The sequence below is a fragment of the Dendropsophus ebraccatus genome, chromosome 12 (genome assembly GCF_027789765.1).
Source record: "Dendropsophus ebraccatus isolate aDenEbr1 chromosome 12, aDenEbr1.pat, whole genome shotgun sequence".
Classification (NCBI taxonomy): Eukaryota; Metazoa; Chordata; class Amphibia; order Anura; family Hylidae; genus Dendropsophus; species Dendropsophus ebraccatus.
Window position 1 is genome coordinate 12,698,698 of NC_091465.1, and position 17,864 is coordinate 12,716,561.

At 41.7% G+C, this 17,864-nt stretch overlaps 1 protein-coding gene across 1 annotated transcript; it reads right to left on the reverse strand.

Annotated features, from left to right (window-relative positions):
• Positions 1 to 5,671: 5,671 nt before the first annotated feature.
• LOC138769523 (indolethylamine N-methyltransferase-like) lies at positions 5,672 to 11,129 on the reverse strand. The gene is made up of 3 exons (XM_069948065.1): positions 10,962 to 11,129; positions 8,429 to 8,636; positions 5,672 to 6,715 (listed from the first exon to the last, which is right to left on the reverse strand). The coding sequence occupies exons 1-3, from the start codon at positions 11,110 to 11,112 to the stop codon at positions 6,298 to 6,300; spliced, it is 777 nt and encodes a 258-aa protein (XP_069804166.1). The 5' UTR covers positions 11,113 to 11,129; the 3' UTR covers positions 5,672 to 6,297.
• Positions 11,130 to 17,864: the final 6,735 nt, after the last annotated feature.

Here is a 17,864-nt window from a genome sequence, read left to right on the forward strand (position 1 = left end):
GAGGCTGGGGGGCAGGTGAGAGGCTGAGGGGCAGGTGAGAGGCTGGGGGGGGCAGGGGAGAGGCTGAGGGGGCAGGTGAAAGGCTGGGGGGGCAGGGGAGAGGCTGAGGGGGCAGGTGAGAGGCTGGGGGGGCAGGTGAGAGGCTGAGGGGCAGGTGAGAGGCTGGGGGGGCAGGTGAGAGGCTGGGGGGGGCAGGTGAGAGGCTGGGGGGCAGGTGAGAGGCTGAGGGTTAGGGGGAGCGGCTGGGGGGCAGTGGGAGAGGCTGAGGGTTAGGGGGAGAGTCTGGGGGGCAGTGGGAGAGGCTGAGGTTTGGGGGGAGAGGCTGATGGTTAGGTGGAGAGGCTGGGGGGAGCAGGGGAGAGGCTGAGGGGCAGGTGAGAGGCTGAGGGGCAGGTGAGAGGCTGGGGGGCAGGTGAGAGGCTGAGGGGCAGGTGAGAGGCTGGGGGGCAGGTGAGAGGCTGAGGGGCAGGTGAGAGGCTGGGGGGCAGGTGAGAGGCTGAGGGGCAGGTGAGAGGCTGGGGGGCAGGTGAGAGGCTGAGGGGCAGGTGAGAGGCTGGGGGGGCAGGTGAGAGGCTGGGGGGGCAGGGGAGAGGCTGGGGGGGCAGGTGAGAGGCTGGGGGGGGCAGGTGAGAGGCTGGGGGGGCAGGGGAGAGGCTGCCCCCCAGCAGGGGGGCAGCTGAGGATGCAGGGGGGCCGGGGGGCGGGCAGACGCTGTGGGGCTGGGGGGAGACGGGGCGGCCGGGAGCAGGCTGGTGGGCAGGCTGGTTCCCTCCCCCCATGCAGCGCCGAGGTCCGGGGTCCGGGGTCCGGGGCAGGTGTTGAGCTTCCAGCACACACAGTCTGACAGAGGCCGGAAGCTCCCAGCTGCAGCCCCGCGTTCCTGGATCTTCTCTCCTGCTAGGCGATGACGTCACATCACGTGAGCGGCGCCGAGCAGGAGAGAAGATCCGGGACCGCGGTGCTGCAGCTGTCAGCTTCCGGCCTCTGTCAGACTTTGTGTGCCGGAAGCTCACCCCCTGCCTCGCACCCCGGACCCCGGACCTCGGCGCTGCATGGGGGGAGGGAACCAGCCTGCCCACCAGCCTGCTCCCGGCCGCTCTGTCACACCTACCCCCCCCCCCCCCCCCCGGCGCGGACTAGGCACCCGTGGGCCGGTGCCTACAGACGTTTTTTTTTTTTGTTTTTTTTATAATAAAAAAAGTGTTCCCTGCGGGTGCCGCCCCCCCCAGGGCGCCGCCCTAGGCACCGGACCACGGGTGCCTAGTGACAAATACGGCCCTGGGAGGAGGTAGAGTCACGTGATCTAACAGAATTCGCCTCCCAAACTCTGATCTCAGTAGCGCCCGGGAGTCCCCAGTACTGCCATAGGAGCCCACGTCGATGGCAAGGAAACGATACGTGGAATCAACAACCGCGATCAGGACCACAGAAAAAAATTTCTTATAATTGAAATACTGTGATCCTGATCGCGGTGGTTGACGCACACGTATGTGCTTACCATCAACCGCCCCTATACAGTTGGGGAAATTGGCCACAGACTGAAAGCCTGCTGCTGACTGCAACCAAATCTCCCGGGTCGGACTGGGCATCACGATGGGCTGCAAATGCTCCCAGATCACGCCGCACGTGCACCTCACAATTCCAGAGATGGTGGACTTACCAACCCGGAATTGGAGGTGCAACGATGCATAACTCTCCCCTGTCGCCAAGAATCTTGGAAAAAAAAAAAAAAAAAAAAAATTAAGTTTTGTATTATATTTCACAGTCAGCTAAATATTACATTATTACATCTTTTAAGACAATATTAGATTTACATAAAAATACATGAACAAATAGTTACAATTAAAAGAAAGCCTCTTCACCTTAACGTTATGAGCAGACGTCCCACAGGAGGGATGGATTTCCGCATGTAGGTGTCCTGTCTCTGGAGATGTGGGCTCAAAATCGAAAGTAAATTGTCAAACGCCTCCATAGGCAGCCTGACGAAGTCCTGGAACTTGTCAGGATGGCTGCAAAAAATGAACAAAAATATTGATCACAAATATTACACAGAAACACACATCAGAGGAAGATGTCATAGGGTTTACAAATGTTGAAATTAACATCAAACGTTGTAAGGATAAACCAAAACCTAAATAAAACATAATGGACTTTGGCCTAAACATTTGGGGACAGTAACCTTTACATTACCATATTACATTCAAACATTATCCAACTTTTATCTATTAAAATCGACATACCGGCGCAAATCAGCATACAGGCAACCAATGTGGCCACGGGTCTCCCTCCGCACATTGATGGGGTGGACCCAATATCTGCGTCCCACCTCCTGCAGACGGCGCTGCTCTGCGTCTTTTTGCCTCTGAGAAAAATTTTTTAAAAATGACATTAATAATTTGGAAGACATCTCAATTAGTCAGAAAATGAGTACACTGTTGCATTTAAGGACCTTTGGTCAACAGTACTTAAGGGAGCTTGCATAAACAATACATTTAAATCAATGTTTTACGGATTATAAGCCTAAACAGTTTGTAAGGCTAGTTCTAAAAAAGGTACATAAAGCTTTTAAAAAAAAAAAAAAAAAAAAAAAAACATCAACAAATAATACTTACACACAAACGCAGGTAATAATTACGCATCTTCCAGAGGATAGCAAGCACCACGGGCTGGTGTTTGCGGCGCAGCCTCATTCGCCGTGCTGGCCCATAGGGCACATTATTTGCCTCATCAGACATGTCGCTATCTTTTTTGGCTTGCTTCCAAACACTACAACCATATGGGCGTACTTCGCGAGTGGGCGGAGAGTTTATAGGGATGTGGGTGTGCTTATTTGGGCCGGGGGCAGATTCATGAATAAATTACATGCTTTCGACCGGGGCCAAACAAGCCAAGAAACATCATGACACTACGGCCGGACTCTTACGATAAGACCGTAAGTGCTTTTCAAATACAGCCGCAAGACCACCCGGATATGTACGGGACAAAAAATTTTACGGCCGCACTGTTACAGCGTGTGAATCCAGCCTTAGTCAGGAATAGTACAGTCTAGGCATAGGAGTGATGATACAATAAGGATAGGTTATTTTGATGAAAAGAAGAATGGTGTAAAGCATCTGATTAGGATTATTGATTATTCTTTTTCAAAATTAATGTTAATGGAAGACAGTTTTCATAAATCATAAAGAAATTAGTTTGAATATAATAATAGCTTTGAGAAGCTAAGTCTCACTAATTCGTTAAGGAAATTTGCAAAAAAAGCAAAATGGAGGCCACACATGCTGTCTGAAGCGTCACTGGGTGAAAGAAAGGAATTAACCAGAATCCCTAGCGCACATCAGCTGCAGCGCCTTTGTGATATCTGCACCTCCCTCTCATCCTCTATATAAGGCAATTTGTTTACAAAGATGGCCAGTCGGCTGTGTGTGGAGGAGAGAGCAGGATGGCAGTAGACAGTTACTGCAGAGCAGGGAGAGACTAACAGAGCTATATAGAGACATAGAGGAGAGGATAGGACGGCTGATTGTGGGTAATTGTTTGTTGTAGCTGCCAAGTAACTGGGTGCCTATAGGAATTCACTGGGACCAGTGAAGACAGTCCATATTATTCACTCACTGGGCACTGGGCACTGTAAACTCCTATTGACTTTCCCTCTGTCTACTGGTTATACATATACATGATTAGCTTTATCTACCACCTGGTTGAAGTGATGACTCATTTTATTGCTGTCAGTAATCATTCTCTACCCCTAGATCTTTCTCTTTTGAAGTCTTTGCTAATGCAGAACTGCTGATATGATCCTCCTCCCCAAGTACATTATTTTACATTTGGAAACATTAAAATACAGTGCCCCTGGCAGTTTTAACCCACATGTTTATATTGATGCCATAGGGGTGCCAAGGAGGGAACCAGGTCAAAGATGGATTTGAATCACTAATCCCAATCATAACAATAAACAAGAATGTAGATTGGATAAACTGCATATATTACAATCAACTACAATTTACCAAATTTTCCTTATATGAGAGTTTGGCAGGGGGTCACATGTGTCAGACATGTGCCGTCCAATGTGCAGCATTAAAGAGTTCCAAGCATATAAGGACAGAAGATTATGATAGAGCAAGTGATATCCAATGGGGAGATTGTGAAAGACAGTTGTATAGACAGTGGTATAAAATTGAATCACTTGCTATACTATTTTGAATTATAGTGGAGGGCCCCTACTCCAATATACCACTATATCACTCCTGGATTCTTTTCTGTAACAACCCTGAAGGAAAGACCTGTTTTTGTTTTTTGTTTTGTTTTGCTTTTGTTTGTTTTTTTTATCTTAGAAAAAGAACAACGCGTTTGGACATATTGGATACATTGTTTGGACCAACAATGTATTTAGTAAAGCTAAATCATTTTCATATTACAGACACTTCCAAGTATATCAACCCAATTGCACACTTTTGTGTCATTAGTAAAAAAGATCAGCCCTCTCATATGTCACTTTCAACCATATTAAACAGTTGGACCCAGAACAGGCCCATGTGGCCACCACTTGTGCTTATGCCTCACCAACTGCAAACCCAATGAACTATCCAGGTATTAAGCCTAATTTTCACTTTGCACTTACTTCTCTATGAACTCTTGAAGAGGAACAGTATTGAAGGCTGTTGAATCAGGGGTTAAAACTAACTTGATGCATATATATATATATATATATATATATATATATATATATATATATATATATATATATATATATATATATATCCCCAGGAGGAAGGACAATATGTTGTTGAGAAGCAGCCAGATGTTATAACCATCCCAGATGTTGAGGAAGCAACTCCATCTATGAATGCTGATTTCACAGTCTCAGACAATTAAGAAGAATCCAAAAGCCTGAAGTCAATGAACAAAGAAGCCCCAGCCCCATACATTTCATTTTAGACAGGAATAGACTAAAATTTGACTTTTGGCTTTTATTTGTATAAGCCCATTAAAAGATTGTCCCCAAAGGGGTTAAGACTTCATAATACACACACAGTGGAACATATTGTTAGCCTTTTAACCTAGCATGTTAGCCTTTTAACCTAGCAATAAGGGTCATCTTCTTTTGATAATGGCTTCTAAGGGGGGACTGTTAAGGGTGTCATATTTTGTACATTTATTGAAGCCATTACAATATAGCGCCGACCTTCTAAACTTCAATCTCGATCACACCATAAGGACAGTTCGTGATGAGGGTTGTAGTTTTTTCAACATGTGGCTCTACAGCTGGCAGAACTACAACCCCATCATGACATGCTGACTGTTCATGATGGGAGTTGTGGTTTTTGCAACAGCTGAGGGGGCACAGATTGGGAAACAATGATTTGCATTTCTGATTTCTGGCGCCCAGTAGTCTCTATGCCCAAGTCAGCTACCCTCCTTGTTCCCCATGCCCTACACCCATGAGCCACAGTCTGACTGCTCTGGCATCAACTTATTCCTTAGAGAATAAAAGAGTAGGACAGTAAAAATCCATTGTATAGGACTCCTGTCTCCACCAATATCATCTGTAAGTGGACAATTTGGGAATTTGGGATGCCCCCATGCTCCTTATACTGTCACTTGTGTGTGGGCACCTTAATAACGTAAGTAAACAGTAAAGATCACCCTGTAGTGAAAGACACAAACTATGAAATGTGATAAGTGTTACTTTATTTCACTTCAATTAAATCAAACAGGGAACAGAACATAAAATCAAGGGAAGAAAAGTATTCTTAGGCATCAAAGATGATCAAACTAAATGTTACCAATACTAAAAGTCCAAGGCAAGATCTTACAAACCAGGGAAATGACTATAAAATTAATTTTTACACACATTAAAGGGGTTTTCAATTTTGGCAATTATTTCTTATTAAAATTGTCTATTAGCAAGAAGCTCTTGACAAAGTTTCTCCCATGAATTATCTTTAATCTGGGACAAAGCAGTTCCACCCCAGAGGAAACTAAGCATTACACAGTGACCAATCAAATCAGTAAGCTGCCTATGCAGGACAGGACAGATCGACCAGAGGAGGAGATAAATGCTCATTGTGACATGTGACTCTACCTCTGTCAACTGAGATTTTCCTAATAGTACATACTAAAAAGTTGGCTATATTCGAATATTCGGGAGATATTCGTACGAATATTGAATATTCGAATATTTCACTATTCGCTCATCACTTAAAATCATATCATAGAGGATGATTGATCTATCTTGTTCTAAAGCTTTGCAAATTAAGTCTTGACATACAAGCTTATCTGGTCAATTTCTGCTTGTACTTACTTCTCTTTGTGAGCCAGAATGAATGTGATGGCCTTAAAATTACATAGGTCATCCACAGCTGTTCTCTCATGAACCCTACAGTCATCAATAACAAAGCCATCCGCAACCAGAGCATTTTTGGTCATCTCCTCATCATATGGGAAAGCATGGAGTTTGTCTTTCCCGACAGTGTAATATGTCATATTTTTACACCCAAAAAATAGGAGGTATCCTCCCGGTTTCAGCATTGCTGTAATCTTCTTGAGATTTTTGATAAAGTCATTGTGATCTTTGCAGATGGCATCCAGGAGCCAAGCGGTTATGATACAATCGGCTTGTGGTAAGACTATCGGATCTACAATGTTTTCTTTGCAAAGGTTAAATTTCATGACATGATTAATTGCTGATCTCACTTTTTCTTCTTTGTTCTGGTCACTGAAACAGATAGGAAATATGAGGAAAACCCTTATTTTCCAAGCAACATACATATGATGGTATAAAAGCTCATGATTAAGCTCTGAACTTTGGTTTCCAGACGTGATGGAAAATATGTCAAGTCAAGCGAATTAGATTAGATGTGTAGCGAGTCCTTAAAAAATTAGCTTCTTATGTTCCAATTTTTTTAACCTTCTTGCCACTTAACCAATTTCTTCAGATTTATTGATTTTACTATTTCATTGATTATCTGTAATTTACACTTTATTGTAAAATGTGGTGTGAACAGTAGGCTCAAGGGGTGTGAATAGAAGTGTCATAACCACATCCCCTGAACATGTCTCATTTACTGATGGTGCTACTCTAGGCACTTGGAATGAAAACACCCAAAAAGATAAAATGAAACATAGGAACTGCGGATCAAAGACATGGTGCTACATTGTATTAAAACCTGGGGGGAGGAATCTATTAATAATACGCCTGGTGTACGCCAGTAAAAAGGTCCATATTTTTCATGGTTTGCACAAAAGTCTGCGCCTTTACCCTGATGTATGCCTGTTTCGCCTAATGGTGGGAGACGGATGTATCAAGGTGGAGAGGACGAATGGCCTTTTCTCACACCTTCTTTGCACATACACCTTAAAATGGTCGATGTGGGCCATGGGTCTGCGGCACCATGGCTTACATTGACAGAAGTCTGTGACGTCTGCCCCAATGCAGGCACAATTACATAATTCATCAGCGCTTGCACTACAGGGGAAGAAAATTGTCCTTCTCTTTATGGGAGTGTAGGTATGTACGTTTTCTACAGTAAAACCGATAAAAATTCCGGCACTCACCACTTTCTTCATCATATAATTTTATTTAGTTCTATAAACCATGATAGTTTGAACAGCAGAACACGTTTCGGCCATATGGCTTCATCAACTGCCAATTGGCAGTTGACAAAAGCATATGGCCGAAACGCGCTCTGCTGTTCACACTATCATGGTTTATGGAACCGAATAAAATTATATGATGAAGTAAGTGGTGAATGCCTGGATTCTCATCGGATTTACTGTTTTGGGACTGAGCTCCTTTCCTCGTGCACCACCTGCATACACATAAGTGCCGCTCTGATCCTTTTTCACTGTATGTTTTCCACCACATAACTAAGGAAGGAGGTTAGTGGTGATGCCTCTTTTAAACAGGAATCACTAGCCTTCTGCTTTTATTGCCTTTGTATCTAAGATATGAGAAGTGTGCTGACATTGGGATTTGATGTAACAAACTTGCAAGGGATATTTCTGTTTCTAAAGCTGAGCTGAGTCTAAAGCTCCTCTTCAATCTCTACCATTAGAGGATGTTTTTTCCATACAGTTTTCCCAGTGTCCTTTCCTCCCCCTTTCCTATCTTCCCCCCTCCCCCACCGTTACCCCCCCCCCCCCCAATCCAATTATTTCATTAACATCCTTTCTATAGGATGTTTGGATGCATGCTTTGCTGGATAAATAAGGTGTTTTATTTGCACATGCCCTGTTGCTGAAGTATACTCCTTTCTCTACACTTTTCAGCATGTGACTATTTATGTATGTTTTTCTTTTGTCTTTGAAAACCTTTAATAAAAGTTTGAATTTGTGTGTGTGTGCGTATATATATATATATATATATATATATATATATATATATATATATATTTATAGTGTGTGTGTGTGTGTAAAAAAAAACCTTTACCTTATTCCTCCTATCTGTGAATGAAGCTCTGTGATATGCCCCCAATCAAACGCTCCTGTCCGTGTGTTTACCCATCTTTTCAGCTCCAGGATGCATCTGTCTCTTGCCTTTAACACTATAATAGTTTTGAAAAACTCACAGGGCACATAAAGATGATGAACCAGGGAACCAACAGACATGTCAATCAAGGTATCGCCTTTAATATAACCTGCAGAAAAAAAAAAAATTCTACATATAAAAACGTTTAACACGCCAAACCCTAGAAAATAAGAAAAAAAATACAAATAATCCTGTAATATCATTGTTTGATACATTGTCATTAATCTAGTACCTATTGAAAATCAGATTTTAAAAAAATTCTGCTTTGGGCAACTTGGCAAACATAAGTAGAAAGTGTGTTGGGATCTTAAATAGAGATGAGCGAACCGGGTTCGGGTTCGAGTCGATCCCAACCCGAACGTTCGGCATTTGATTAGCGGGGGCTGCTAAACTTGGATAAAGATGTAAGGTTGTCTGGAAAACATGGATACAGCCAATGACTATATCCATGATTTCCACATAGCCTTAGGGCTTTATCCAAGTTCAGCAGCCACCGCTAATCAAATGCCGAATGTTCGGGTTCGGATCAACTCGAGCATGCTCCAGGTTCGCTCATCTCTAATCTTTAAAGGGGTATTCCAGGATATTTTGACATTTACTCTACCGATTAGTCTTGTAATATAATCAATTTGTCTCATTAGTTTCTATTACGAATTTTGTCTCTTTCTCGCAAAGAGACCCCTCCCGGCCGTGTCCCCCATCCCTGTGTAAACATTACGATATACAGATCACTCACCCCCTGGTGTAAGCCTGTTGCATCGCTGGACCCAATTTTGGCGCCTTTTTCAAGCAGCTATCCTCAGCTGACAGGCGCTCTGTGTGAGGCAGGAGAGATTCCTTTCCTGCTTCGTACAGAGCGCCTGTCAGCTGAGTTGTATCGGGCACTCTGTACGAAGCAGGAAAGGAATCTCTCCTGCCTCACACAGAGCGCCTGTCAGCTGAGGATAGCTGCTTGAAAAAGGCGCCGAAATCGGGTCCAGCGATGCAACAGGCTTACACCAGGGGGTGAGTGATCTGTATATCGTAATGTTTACACAGGGATGGGGGACGCAGCCGGGAGGGGTCCGCAATCATTACAGAGAGGGGGGGGGGGCGCAATCATTACACAGAGAGGGGGGACGCGGCCGGGGGATCCGCAATGATTTACAGAGAGAGGGGGGCCGGAGCTGAGGGGTCCGCAATCATTACACAGGGAGGGGGGCCGGGAGGATTGAGGTGATTACACTGACAGGCCAGCTCTGGAACAGGGCGTCATGTGACGTCCTGTGCGCAGGGAAGGCCGTTTGTAAGGCTCTGAAGCCTGCTAAGTGAATATCTAACTAGAGGCCGGCTGAGTCGGCAAGTCAGCACTCTTCCGGTTCGGTGACGTCACAGGACCACGTGACTCATGTAAAAATTGCGAGAAAGAGACAAAATTTGTAATAGAAACTAATGAGACAAATTAATTTTATTACAAGACTAATCTGTAGAGTAAATGTCAAAATATCCTGGAATACCCCTTTAATTGTTAGATGAGTTTGCGGACAATAAGCTGAGTACAAAGTCCACCCTTGTTGGCTTCCAAAGTTGCAATTTATGAGAAAGCCCATCAGTATATTTTTCACTCCTCTCTTCGTGCCCATCTTATCAATTGGTTGTCTATAAAGTGCAGAGCAGGAATGATCTTCTAGAACAGGAGTCTTCAATATGTTCTGAAGTTGAGTTGTCCATCTAGTGGAATTGTATATAAAGCACCGCAGGAGCTTCACTGATTGTGAACTCCTGGAACTGGAAAAGGTACTAAACCCACATTGCTGATAAAAAAAAAACCATGTAGGTTCGTCCGTAAGCTTTAGAAGGTGCAAAATGCACAAGCACGATGCCGGCTGATTATAGTCTTTCAACATGTTGGAAAATGCTAATCGTATCAGTGACGGTCTGCTGCTCACTTCATATAATAAGGCAGCCCGAATGAACTAAGGATCGTTCAGACAGCTATTCCCCCTCCCAATCCCCAACATTCCCCGCTCATTGTCTGTGCATGTAATAGCACAGGCAGCAAGTGGAAAAAGACGGGGAAGTGAGCAATGAGCTGGCAAGTTGGTGCTCGCTTCCTCCACTTTATTGTGCCATGTAATATGGTCTTTAGTCTTTATAAAGAAATTGACAAACAACGTCTGCTTTCTTTAGTTGATAACAATGGCTCAGCATTGTTTTCTCTCTCTGACCTCCCTCATTCTGAAAAAGCAAGTTTGTATTTAATCATTTATAATTGTTGAGGAAAACTTGAATCAGGTAATATGTGGTTCCCCCTAATTCATTGATAACAGGGTGCTAAAGTAATTTGGGTACAGTGTGATATTGAGGAGGAGATTCTGTGCTGTAAGGATTAACATTGTCTTGTTATATCATATGAAATGGTAACAAATGAACAAAGAAGCACAGAGATACATACCCTTTTCGAAAGTTTGGGTAAGACACTCAATGGGAAATTTCAAGGTATCATCTTCATAGACCTTTTCATCTTCATTAGAAAAATAATGCTCTGAAAATTTCCTGGAGTCAAAGCCGTGTTTATCATAGCGCTTGTGGGTGCAGGAATCCATCGTCTAATCTTCTATCACAGACAGGGCGACTACCTCCACACTGGGACTTAGGGTCTTTATATACTTTCTAGAAATCAGTTGACACAGTATGTTAAATATAATATATTAGCATAGGATTATTCATTGTATCCACGAGTCAATCATGGGATACATTTTATAGCCTACTCACATGGAAAATTATTGATTCTTAAATACACAACTCAGAAACGTTCTACAAATATTGTTAAACACATGATATATTGAATAAACAACTGGATCCTTGAAGAAACAAATCGTAGTGTCCTATAGCAAAATTGATACTCAATTTGATCCTTAGATATTTGATAGGGCAACACATTGGGACTGGTTTGTTAATGTGTTCCCGGTCAGATTTTTGTCCATTTTCCTGGTTCTTTAGGTGTTCCAATATATAAACTATAATTTTTTTCAAAAACCTTACAAAGCTTTCATTTTTGTCCAAAACCAGCCAAGTGGACGTGTCGTTGGGTGTGTCGCTTAAAACCTACCAGGACCAACATATTTATTAAGCAAACCTTAATTTGGTTATGGGTTTTCTATTCTAAAAACTAGATACTTCCAGTGTAGCGGGTTGGTCGGGGGGCGGGTTTTAGTTTTGCCCTGTGAAAAACCTTCCAGATTTACATAGGGTGTGCACCACAATAATTAGTTTGATGCGGGGGGGGGGGGGGGGGGGAACAGGCACATATGACAGTAGAAAGGTTTACGCATTGTTAGTAAATAAGGCACATTATGCTTCCTGTTATAACCCATACTACTTCGTCTTACAGTTTGCAGCCCAATTTAGCAAATTTTGGGGAAAAAAAATCTGTTATAATATAGTGCAAATTAGGAGGAACTACTCATCAAGGTTAATGAGCACATCAAAGATACAGTAGTTTTTTTTTCCTTATAAACAATTACAGTCCAGAAAAAAATATATACAAAGCTATTCAATATAAATTCTGAACAACTAGCGGGTTATCAGTATTTCTCTTTTCTCCGGCACAGTTGGAGAGAATGTCAAAAAAGAAAGTTAGTATATGCTGTAGGCATACTATATCATTACAAGGCTACCCACAATCAGTAGACATAGACTTTCCTATGCCCCATAACCCTATGCAAACTGAGTTATAAAATTGTTCCACCTACGTGGCGAAACCCACAGTCAAGACAAACACAGACACGAGGGGAAAAAAAGACAGGACAGACACACCAGGGATTCTGATTGGTGAAAGAGGAAAAAGCCAGTGCAGAAGCACAAAACATCTCATAATATGCATCCTACAAGGACCAAATTTGTTGGAATTTCTCTACCTTGTTCTCAAGTATACAAACCATATCTCTTGCACCCTGTTAGCCAGCTGCACCGCTGAAGGGATAAGGGTCTACTTCCAGTACTTAACCAATAAGCATTAAACCGCTGTTTAGATCTGGGCACTTACACATATTTTTGGGAGACACATTGAAAATATGAACAAGGAGATCCAACGGGGTCACTTGATAAAATATTGGGATCAGTAAACTCTGAATGTCCTTCCAACATGGCAATTCCCAAAAAGATGCAGTAAGCTACCCACCATATAAAGACACCTCCAGCACACTGACAGGTCACCGAGTACTGACGGTGCGGGGTATGATGCCACATTCTAAGCTTTTATAACCATGTCATGGTCTTGTGAAGAGGCTTGTCTCCTTTTGTCTGATTCTATTACTAATTTTGTATACTTTGATTAAAGAAAATATTGTTTGGATATGCAGCTCCTATGTGCATATGCTTTTTTTCTCTCTTTGAATTGTGTAATTCATATGCATAGCTGCAATCTGTTATATAGTGTGGTGTCCACCTTCTTGCTTGTTTGTTTAAAATACTATTTTTCTTTAGTTTTTTTTTTACTTTCAGAATTTGTAATTTTTTTTTTTTTTTTTTTTGCAAGGGCAAAAAAAAAAAACAACAAACAAGACAAGATGACCTAAACATGCACTCAATGTGAAGAAGTAGAGGTCATAGTCATAAAATATAAAGACGGTAGCAACTACAAAATTCAAAGGAACAAAGAAATAGGAGATCATCAGAGTCCATGGAGGCTTTACTCTGAACCTTTTTAAATAGTCAGTTAAATAATAAGTCGCCAATGACATTGCTAATTTACTCTTCTGTCTCTTTTCTATTTCTAACTGTTCTATGTGAGGGACGAATGTCAGAGACACATGTATCCAGAACAGCAGAAGCTGAAATGTTCAGTGACAAAGGTGTTTTAAATTTAGATAAAAGATTGAAGAGAATCTGTCAGTTCCCTTCCTACCTGAGGAGCTGACAGTATGCTGTAGCAGGCAGTCCTCTTGTAAGCATGCTATCATTTGGTTATTTGTCTGTGCAGTGGATTATGCACAATCTCACGCCTTACTGTAATGAAGAGTCAAAGAGGAGTTGTGGCTCAGCGTTTGTGCCACACCTAGCTTACCTCATCACTGCTTTCTTCTCTCTTTTCTTCATGAATAATCTCTGCTGCCCGGTTTCCTGCTCTCTCAGCTGTCATCTTGTGTCTCTGATTGCAAATCAGTCCTCTGTAGGCAGTTTATGTTTGAAAGAAACCTTTACATAGTATATCTCTAAACCCTAATATGTTGAAGCTATGATTTAGGGGTAACTCACTTGTGTAGAGACCAGCAATAGATTTTTTTTCCCCTTGTTTCGCTTTCCTTGATGGAAATGAAAGAAAGCTATTTTTTTTTTCTCTTTATTGTTTTAAAAAGAGGAAGAGCTCTGTAAACGGCCCCAGCCTAATAGGGAAATTACATAACTTGCATAGGGTTAAAGAAAGCCAGGTAGAGGATAAAGTTTCTGCCATCATCAGAGAACTTCTTGACCCCGATAGCTAACTTCTTCTCTCTGATGGCAAGTTCACCGCAGTACCCGGATGAGAAGACCAGACTCAACTAAGAAAAACTAAGCAAACACTGGCGTAGAAAGTATATTTATAAAGTATGGCGGCAGCAGATACATTACAGAGTCTTCTTGTTACCTCAACTCGGCAAAGAGCGCAAGAAAGTGTACTGCAACAATTTGTATCTAACAGGAATTAAGCAAACACTGGCATATATAGTATAGGGGAGATTTATCAAAAATATAGGCCACTTTTTTAAAGTAGAAAAGTCGCAAAACTTTGCGTCTTTTTTTAACATAATCTGATCATGCCTTCTTCAGCTTAAGATTTATCGTGTGCAACTATTTAAAATAGTTGCACATGAGTCGCAAGCTTACTCTACGCTAGAGGTGGTGTATTTCCCCACCTAATGTGGAGCCGGATTGCTCTGTGAGTCGGGCGCAGTATGCCAGGTCCACAGAGTGAAAAAGGAAAAGTAGTGATGCAATAGCATCACTACTAGCCTTCTGGGGCTATAAAGTAATATTTATAAATATATTTATTTAAAAAGTTTGATGTATAGCAGCAGCAGATAATTAACACATCTGAATGGAGAAAAAAGGTGTGAAGGGGGCACTCACCGTTAAAAAAAATTCTTTATTAAATCTTCATTAAAACATCCACCCAATGTGCAGCAGTGAACGGTAATGCCAGAGCCCTGATGATCATGTACTAGAGACGAGCGAACCTCGAGCATGCTCGAGTTGATCCGAACCCGAACTTTCGGCATTTGATTAGCGGTGGCTGCTGAAGTTGGATAAAGCCCTAAGGCTATGTGGAAAACATGGATATAGTCATTGGCTGTATCCATGTTTTCCAGACAACCTTAGAGCTTTATCCAAGTTAAGCAGCCCCAGCTAATCAAATGCCGAACGTTCGTCGGGAAGACCATCCGCCCCTTAAGTAAAAGGTTTAGCGAACATGTTCAGGCAAGAACCACCTAATCCAACGTGTCAAAGAGAAGCATGCAGGGGACTACAACTGTCTACGCTTTATAGGAGCTTTAAAAAGGCTCTGTTCAGTGGGACATATGGATATTAACAAAAGACTGCTGCAGGAAGAGGCAAAGATTATCTTGGCTACTAATGTCCAGGGTCCGGCAGGACTAAATGATAAAATTGAACTTAGTATGTTTCTTTAAAAATTGCAGCATCTCTATTATGGATAAAAGTATGGATATTTGTTTTCACATCGCAAGTAGGAAGATTTGATCATGAATTGTTTTTAACTAACTTTTATTTTGTGACGTCATGGAGGGAGTGCGCATGCCCATCTTAGGTTTAAATTTTCTAGGTATTGTGACCCGAGCCAGCATCCGTAGAAGCACAGTCCCACGTGCAAATCAGCTGTAATGCATCCATGATCATCAGGGCTCTGGCGTTCCCGTTCACTGCTGCACATAGCGTGGATGTTTTAATGAAGATTTAATAAAGAATTTTTTTAACGGTGAGGCCCCCTTCATACCTTTTTTCTCCATTCAGATGTAGTTTGTATTTTTTCCTGTTTGGGTGAGCACCTCCGTGTTTTTTCACTCCCTATTGCTACCATCTTCCTATAAGCCATGATCGAATAGTGCCAGACCGCTGTATCTTACTGACTAGATAATTAACACATCTATTTATTTTCAACTGTGTGCAGAGCACAATAAATTGTACTGCGACAATTTTTAGCTAACAGGAAATAGGCAGACCCTGGCATATACAGTATTTTTATAAAGTTTGATGTATAGCGGCAGTAGATAGCTTACAAAGTATTTTTAGTATTATTCTCAAGTATTATTCTCAACCGTGCACAGAGTGCAGAGCACAATAAATTATACTGCAACAATTTTTAGCTAACAGGAACTAAGCAACCACTGGCATATGCAGAATATTTATAAAGTTTGATGTATGGCCGCAACAGATTTGTCTTATATTTTTTTTAAACGTAGTGCAGAATGCAATAAGATGTCCTGCGACCTTTTGGATGTTACACGAAATAGACCGACAGAGGTGTATACAGAAAAATTATACAATGCCTGCCTGTCTGTCTAATTAGCTGATGTCCTGGTAGTCTATGCACTGTATGGACGTAGCTATATTCTGTGCTGTGTATTAGCCCTAAGAAAGGCTTTTGGGGTCTTGCCTGCCTAAAATCTCTAAAAATCCTTTCTGTCCTTACTTCAAGATCTATCCCTGAAATTTTCCAGCAACAATTAGAATGTAGGAGCAAATAGATCCAGTGGAGCCTGTTCAGAAAAAACAACAGCTCCCTGTATATCAGAATAAGCAGCTGAAAGGCAGGTAGCTGGCCTACTCACTGTATATGCGGATGTATATGCTGTACTGTGTATTGTAGTAGCCCTAAGAAAGGCTTTTGGGATCTTGCCTTCCTACAATCAGCTAAATCCTCACTGTCCCTACTCCAAGATCTCTCCCTCACTACCTTCAAGATGACATCTGAGGACAAGCAGGAAAACCCAAGTTACTTTAATTGGGAGATCACATGAATAAGCCAGCCAATGATTGTAGACGCTGTTCTTGCAATGCCAGCGTGTTCCTATGGCCTGTCACACACCTGCACACATACCCTGCATAGTTATTGGCTGGGAAAAGGCGCCAGGCAAGGAGGGTGGAGAAACTAATTTAACTGCTTTTTCTGTTGTATGCTCGATTGAAAACAATTATTGTGAATAGTGGAATATTGGACCGAATGCCACTCTCTCATCTCTACTTAGCATGTAATAGTTTACTACTACTGTTACTACTACTACTAAAAATAATAAAAATGTTCATTTATTTATTATACATTTTGCTTATTTTCTAAAGTTCTAAGAATATCAATACTGCTACGTATTACCCACTATTCTAGGTTGAATTTGATGGACAGGTATCTTTATACAACATTACTAAGTAATCTAAATTTTCTTTTAACAAAGGGATGGCAAGAGCTGTATTTTATTTAACAACTAAGACGGAGTAATGTAGCAAATATTGAAGTTGACTGAAAGTGTTTTTACTTAAGTGCAGAGATTTACACCACCTGTTATAATAGAATTATGCCTGATAGCTGTACTGATATTATGTGTGAGTGCACAGTCCCTGTGGAATTGTGCAAACAACAATCTTGAATTCCTTTCCTCCAATATAATATTCTAATACTGACCCCAGGGGTTTAGGAGACAAATATACAAAAAGAGCTACAAGGGACAAATACAGTATACAGAAATTAGAACAAAAAAAATGCAATAGGTATCTACAATAAACATTAGAACTCCGGAGATATGCCGTGAATTGATGGCATACTGCTGGAGTTCTAATGCATCTTGCAGTTAGGTATTGCATTTTTTATTCTATATTTTGTTTACACATCCCTTTGAGAATTTTTTCCAGTTTTGAGAAGATTGTTTTTTTTTTTTTTGCCTCAAAGATTTCTTACCTTATCCAGGACCAACACTGAGAAGCAAAGTTGTAAGGTTACCCATACCCCTTCCCTTCACCCACTTTTTGTTCTCTCTCTATGATTACATTCGAGGGACACATATCTTTTTTTAATGGTATTATGTAACTTAAAGAGATACATTGTGACATTTAAATTTTATCTAATAGCCAAAATGGAGAAATATTGAAACAACAGATGAACTACTGTTATAAGATCATAAAACTTAACACCTTCAATAACTCTTGGTTGAACAATTGTTTGACCAATAGTTATCTCTCCTGGCAACCCATGTACATAAATATTAGACCTAGCCAAAGGATTGTGTGTTTTCTATGGGGGGGAGATGGTAAATCAACGCCAGACTGCTCTGGTGTCAACCTATCCCTCAAAGAACAAAAGGGTAAGACA